The following is a 7,704-nucleotide window of genomic DNA, read 5'->3' on the forward strand; positions in this document are numbered from 1 at the left end:
CAGTTGGGGAGATCATTTTTGCAACACAGACCACCTACCTGTCCTACCACTTTTGTGAATAGCCCCACCCCTCTTACCCAACTTGGACACTTGAAATGTTGGGATGGTGTAATGCACAAAAGAGGATTGTGACATGAAAGGGTTAATATTGTGATGAAGGCATATTGGTGTAGGGGTTAATAGTTAAAGAAAGGGTTAATATGATGTTTTTTTTAGTTATTCTCTGTATAAAAGTATGACAGGAGCTTTAAACCAAAGTGACGTCATGTACAATGATATCATGTAGAATGTTCTAACATTGTCCATGAACCCAGAATATCGGGTTGTTGACAGGATATGGAGAACAGTAGGAGGATCAAATTTAAGTGAATTAATAGATTTAATAGAATATGTAGACAGATAAGTATAAAGACTATTCTCGTATTGCTAAATGATATTAAAAGTAAGATTTTTCCAGCAATTATGAGGCTCGGCCACGGATTAGCGCATGGAGCCTGGCATTAGCTCTGCAGGCCGTCTCGCGCTGTGAAGCAGTGTATAGCTTCCAGGGTCTCCCAGTGCAGGAAGGCACGTAAGCATTATCTTTTTCATTCCTCTTTTGTTTGTGATTATTATGAATGTATGTTGATTTGGTTAATAAGCTATATGCATGATTTCATCCATTGAGCGAAAATGTCATCTCTGTATCCTCAAACCTGTTAACCTCTGCCTTTCCAAGCAGGTGTGTGCAGTCCTGGGTTAAAACAGGGGGTATGGTAATGTATTCACTTAGAACCACCACGACATATAAATTAATACACTGAAATGATTAGCAGGACAAAATATTGGCTATTGATATGCCCCCCTTTTTAATTTGTATGTCTACTACTTTGATCCCTGTCCCCTTGGCATATACAAAACATTTTTCCCTATAATGTATTTTTCGCAATTGTACAACTAAATGGTTGATTAAGAGAGGAAACAGCTCAGGACCTCCTTTCAGATAAAGATTCATCTGACAACATAAATGTGGAAGTGTGGCCAGAGCCACACTTCATGTATTTAATAAAGTATTTAATATAACGTATTTAATATTTATGTATGTAATAAATCCCATATCTACTATAGTAATTGCCTGAAAATCCCATCTACAGACTTCACAATATATATTCAGGTAGTAATTTTATTGGATGTTGCTAGTACATCTATTCAATAGCTCCATTCCAGTAGGTTATAGGGGTTTTTTTTTTATCTGGATTTTTCCCAATTTGTGGCAATTATTTAGAACCATGTCCCTCATCCAAAACCATTGTAGATATCAGCTGGCATGTCCTATTAAGCAAAGCCATACTGAGTTAAGTATATTACTAAAACTGGTATATTATCTGTGTCCCCTTGTATAATTTTTAAACTGTATTGGAAACATTTTCATTATTTCACATTATTGCCGTGAAAATAAAACATTTCCTTACTGGATCATGAAGCACTACAGTTGTATCAAAAATATCAAGAAGCAATCTCAGATTCTTTAACTGTTAGTTTGCCTAGTCCCATTATGCCGCTGTATCTCGTGGGACAGAGCTAGATATTAGCAGTAAATATGACCCCAAATCATACTGACGGTGCTACCATACTGTTATATGATACGACACTAACATTTGGCTTTTCATACATTTCCACCTGCTCACCGTCTGTTCGCTTTGTACAGTTGATCAGGTAAGCCTAGCATATGGCTTGATAACCTAATGCTACCTGATATTCTCCAGGGAGGGAACAACTAACAAATGCTTTATACCGTCATTTACTCAGATACAGATTTGAAGCTCAGGTCAAGCCATAAAATTGATTTTAAATAATCTTTCCATCTATAAAACCCCAAATAGACAGGATTAGGGATAACAAAATAGGAAGGATTTGTATAATGGGCATTCAGGGCCACAGAAATGGTTGATAACGCTTTGCGAATATTTCAGAATTAACCAATGAAGTATTTCATATTGAAATTATCTAATGAAACATAACGCACACTTGTGTTATACCAAGAGCGGACGTAAAAAACATAACAAAAACAAATTGGATACATTCTAAAATAAACATGTATATGGAAAGCTTTCTACTAAGAAGATTACCGGTATATAATAAGTACTTGTTGGAGCTTTTCGTTCTAGTGAAAAAGGTTTCTCCTTACATCATAGCTGAAACCTTTAAGGAAAATGCTGTGTGTCATCTGAAGCAGGAGAGGGCTACCCACACTGCTGTCTATACCAGACCAATATATTCCGGATTGCCTGGTACATTCCATTAACCTAATACTGTGTACTTCTTCATGGGTGGCAGAACTCCAGGACAATATATAGTCCCAGAAAGAACACTCAAGATCTTGGGAAATAGGTTATTTATGCATGTTTGCATGTTTTGAAGGTTTAGTGCATATGACCAAGAGGCCCTTTGCCTCTACAGACTAAGAACTCCACATTAGACCCTCAACTGTTCTGACTGCATCTGTATTGCGCTTTTCTGGTCAAGCATATTTCTTCAGACACTTGAACAAAACAATCTTGAAAATAAGATTAAAGGGAATAAGAATTAGTTAAGAGCATTGCCACCTTTCAGATGCGTAGGTGTCCTCAGTGTCTGCGGCTTAATGCTCATTGATTTCATTTTTTAACTACCCTTTATCCTTTTTGGCTTGTATTGGGCCCTTATCTTGGAAAAGGGGTTAGAGGCATTTTTGCAAACAAATACATATGTATCTTACCGTGTTAATATGTTATGTGGCTTTATTGTGTCTTTAAACATAAAATGAAATGTAGCGCCATCCCTCAGATATTTAAAATGACAGTTGATAGTTGACGTGTATCTATTAGCCTTCTTTCTTTTCTACTAACATGCAGCATAGCCATCTAGCATTGTTTCTATTGTACGGCATGGGAATCTAACTAATATGCGTGTTGTAATTTTACATATGCCTTCCATTGCATAGCATGGATTTTGCACACTAACATGGGATGTATAGTTACACAAACCTGATTACAATGACAATAATAAATAAACATTCATAGCCTATTTCTACTATGAATATAGTAAGTGAAGACAGTTACTAAAACATAGCCATATACCTTGATCTATTGTGGCAAATGGTATTTGCATTATACCTATACTGCCTCGTGTTGTGATGTGGCATGGGCTTTGGTTATCTGCCTGTATTTCAGATAATAAGCAACTGGCAGTACCAGGTAATGATCCTTACAGAATCTCAAATCACCCCTTTATTTTGAGTCTGGCAATTACTCTTCATTTTCCAGCTGCCCAAAGCTCCTCATGTGAACCCTTTTTGGGGGGGATGTGATAATTTTTTTCTTTATGCTGCTGGGAAAAGTACCTAATCATCAACAGCAAGGAGCAGCCTTTGAATGTGTATATGCTGCATTTATCTATGTAAGAGTCGGCTGTCTACAGATTTACCAATTTTAATTAATAAATACAAGATTGAGATGATTGAAAATCATTTCAATCATTCCACACGCGTGTCAACCCTTAACACGCTAGACACAACAGGCAACTTAACATTTAAAGCACATACCACACATAATGCACAGGCCAATTAGTACTGGAGGTCAGAGGTAAGAATATGTATGCATGTTCATGTCTATGGTATTAGCATGAGTGTGTGTTAGTGTATGGTGTCATAGTCAGTTTGCATGTATATGTGTGTTATGTCTGGCTGTGGGGCATAAAGAAATACTCCACTCAGAGGTCCTAGGTGCACTTTTTTCATACAAATGAAATTCTAAACACATTTTCTGCTTTTCATATGCTGTTTATAGTAACTTTTAGGACTGTCGTACATTAAAGCACACTTGTATCCACCAAACATTGTGAGAAGCAGAAAGGAAAGGAAAGAGGACACACAATTACTAGCCTTACATACCCACCATGACGACACAGATCAGAAAGATTCCTTTAATACTATTCCTTTATTGTTAGGGTTACAGTAGCATGTACGTGACACGGGGACTGTATACATTATACAAGCAGGAAACCGGTTAATATATACCTAACCAGTTTAAACACACACATACACACATATAGTGCCTTTGTGTCAGAGACCGGCTAGAGATTCAAGCTGACTAAAAAATACAGAATCGTAAATACATTTTCAGGAAGTGATGAATTTCCTGTAATATGCCCAAAATAACTGAACTGAGATCGTGACATATAAATAAATGATGTATACATGTTGGACCCTACATGTCCCGGTGCATACCGCCAATTGCCCAGTATTGCACTTCGTGGTTAAGTACTTACATGTCCTTTGCGGGCAAGTTCTTCCCTTCCACAATACGAATAAACAAAGAACTCCTTCTGGCCATTGCTGGACAGGGAAGGCACCGAGAGCAGGTTGGAGAAACAGCTCTCCGTTCCTGGTCCCGCTCTCTGCCCGGGGCTCCGAGAGGTCTGCTGCAGCAGGTAGTCCTAGCGGTACAAAATAAACAGCAATCAGATCGCAGCCAGTAGCTGGCGACCTCGGGAGGAGGGACCAAGAAAGTGGAGACTGTCAGCTGCTCCCCACCACCACCTTCTTTCTTTGTGCAAGTGCAGGATTTCCAGACTCTTAATGACGTCATGGTGACAGGCTACGTAAGGGTTGACTGCCGCTGCTTTAACTGTTAGCTTGCGCACAAATCGCAGATGATACCTCCTGTTAATACCGACTTGCACCTGTAAAATGTCCACAATTCCCGAGACTTGCAGAGAACAGCTCTGAAGACTGGATCTACACCAGGTCCTCTTTCCCTTATGCCTCTCACAAGTGTGAACAAGTGTGCTACAATGTTCCACAATCATAAAAATAACCGTAAAGAGTATTTGAACAGCAGATAATTTGTTTAGAGATTTAGTTTGTATAAATTAAGTGCATTTTTAGTTGCACGTGGGTACAGTATTTCTTGGGTGCCCCCACACCCATACATAAAACACACATGTACATGCAAACTAACTATACACTAACACACTCATTCTAATCCCATAGACTTAAACATGTATACACACACACTCTTCCTCTTCAATAAGTAAGATGGAACTATCTTTACGATTTAAAAACAATGTTTTGCATGTCTTGAAATGGATAGTTATTTGTTATTGACTTTGGATTTTTTAAATAACATTGTTATAACAATACACCGAGGTCTATTCAGCCTCTGGAACCTCATCATCAAGAAGCATGCGTTCAAGCAGTCAGAACTGGACAGGGGATCTTCTGGCACTTTGAAGCCAGTGGCTGATAAATCAAAGGGATGAGATGTTCTGCTGTGTACACATGGCTACTTGCTACACTATAACATTAGCCTCCTTGTACAAAGCTTGGGATTGCAGGTGCATGTGTCCAGCAGGTGGCTACATGCTACATTATTATAGTGGGAGCCTGACTGTGGCGAGAAGTGTTAACAAGCCTGCCCTTGGCCCACTTGGCAGTTGTCTGGTATGCCCAATGACTAGTCTGGGCCTGCAGCCAAACAGCTGGAAACTGGAAGTAGCTAAAAAGATCTTGCAAGTGAGACTTGTTATACCCAAAATTGGCAAAGTAGGTGACGTTTCCTTGTATCGGTTTTAGGACAAAACCTAGTTGCCCATGCCAGGCAGACAGTGCTAGACACACAGAGGAAGACGGTACTCTGTAGCTGAAGCTGCTTTCTGAACATTGAATTAAAAAATTACACAAAATTATTATAAACCCCCATTTATGCCAAACAAAAGAGATTTAGCTAAACATAAATATTACATTGTGGTGTTGAATATGTTTCAGATTTTAAGCTTTGTTCATTTAGAAACCATTTGGCACACATGCGTGAAAATATACTAAAGATGCGCCTGACTTTGCTAGGACATTCTGCTTGGAATCTAGTTTTATTTGGGGAAACGGCACGTCACAAAATTGCTCAGTTTTTATTTAGTCACATCACTGGTTCTTACATTTTCTCAAGTTTTTTTGTGTTCGCTGCTTTATCTCAAACTTTTTTTGTAAATAGTAAATCAGCTCTTTCAGATTTGCAATGAATATAATGAAAATATGACTTTGAAATTCACAGACTTTGTTTTTGTATTATGACATCTGTCTATATTAATTCCTTCAGTTTATGGAAAATTTTACAAAATTACAACATTGGCAATAGTATGTAGACGACTATTATACAGTGTATGTTTATGGAACATGCAAGTTAAGAGGAAAACAATAGGGACTGGACTCAATGGCCTGGTGAAATCTTAAACACTGATTGAAAATGCATAGTTTAGGATTAATTTCCCTGAATCCCTAATAACAATCATTGATTGCAGACTGTGACCACTAAAAAAGTTACATGGAAATCAATAGAAAACTACTCCTAAGTGATTCAACCAGGTGTGCTGAGTATCATTAGCTCAACTTAAATGGATATATTTTTATCCAGTACAGTCTAGACTTTGAAAAACTATAATCCACAAAACATGCACTATAGAAAGCATAGTTTAACCCTTTCAATACAGAACATGTATTGTAGCATTAAAAAGAAGCCAAAAGACGATAACAATTTAAATGCCACTGAGTTAGAAGTTCCATAGTCCTTTCAATTAGCCTGGGCAACAGACAGGCCTCTGCAAGCGAGGTCAGAGAGCAAACAAGCTGCACTATGTAGAGATGGAAGGGGAGAAGAGAAGAGGTGAAAGGAGAAGTGAAAGAGGGGGGAAAGGGGAAGAGAAGTGGGTATGAGAGGGGAAGAGGTTGAGAAGAGAGGGGAGTAGGAGAAGGCACAGAGAAGAGGTGGGGAGATGGTTAGAGAGAGGAACAGGAGGGCAGGGAGAGAGAATGAGTGTGTGTGTATCAATATATATGTATGGTTTATAAGTGTATAGTGTTAGAGTATATGGGTTTACATGTAAGTTTATGGTTTTAGAGCAAGTGTGTGAGTGTATGGTGTTGGCATGTGTGAGCATATGGTGTTAGTGTGAGTGCGTGTGAGCTAATGGTGTTGGGGTGAGTCCAGGGTTAGTGGCCCCTGGGCAAAAAAGAGAGTGGAAGTTTACGGCATTACAGTTAGTGTGTGTTAGTGTTAGAGGAGGACATGGTGAGAGAATGAGTGCATGTGTGTGTGTATGTATGTATATATATATATATATGCTATGTAAGTGTATAGTGTTAGAGTATGTGTATCTTAGTGTAAGTGTTTACAGTATTACAGCGATTGTGTGTTGGTATGGTGTAAGAGTGAGTTTGCGCATTAGTGTGTGTTATTTATAAAGTGGGTGTTCATGAAATATTGCACCTGGGCACCAAACCTAAACCTAGGATCGCCTCTAGCATCAGCAATCTCACACTACTGGCTGAGCCATCTCGGCTGTAAAGAGCTCCTGCTGTGGCAACAACATGTCCTTACATCAATTAGAGCTTTTCCTAATTAGACACACAGCGTCTAATTGATCTCATCAGGCACACAGTGGTTTAGATTTAAGATCAGCATATGCTGGGCAGCAATTATTTGATAAACTTGCTAAATAAAAAGGTGCATTTGAACAGTTAACAAACAATGTTTGGATTTCTGCCGTGGGAGTTGAATTGGTTGTTCTTAGATATGCACCCAACAGCAAATCAAATGAATAAATATTACTGATTTCTCATAGGGTAGAATATGGAATAATTTAACTTGTTTGTTGGTGTGGTTTAATTACTCAGGCTGATGTGTGGTCTCC

General features: G+C 38.5%; 1 protein-coding gene across 2 annotated transcripts in view; it reads right to left on the minus strand.

Annotated features, from left to right (window-relative positions):
• The window catches only part of LOC128472872 (ras GTPase-activating protein 4-like), a 54,762-nt gene extending 49,999 nt beyond the window's left edge, over positions 1 to 4,763 (minus strand). Inside the window, exon 1 of one of the 2 annotated variants that reach the window (XM_053454841.1) lies at positions 4,288 to 4,758. In XM_053454841.1, coding sequence (XP_053310816.1) covers positions 4,288 to 4,607 — 320 coding nt within the window. In that variant the 5' untranslated portion in view covers positions 4,608 to 4,758. Of the gene's footprint in view, positions 1 to 4,287 lie in introns of both variants that reach the window. The other variant, XM_053454842.1, reaches the window with a different exon arrangement.
• Positions 4,764 to 7,704: the final 2,941 nt, after the last annotated feature.

This window comes from Spea bombifrons, chromosome 2 (assembly GCF_027358695.1).
Source record: "Spea bombifrons isolate aSpeBom1 chromosome 2, aSpeBom1.2.pri, whole genome shotgun sequence".
NCBI classification, from domain to species: Eukaryota; Metazoa; Chordata; class Amphibia; order Anura; family Pelobatidae; genus Spea; species Spea bombifrons.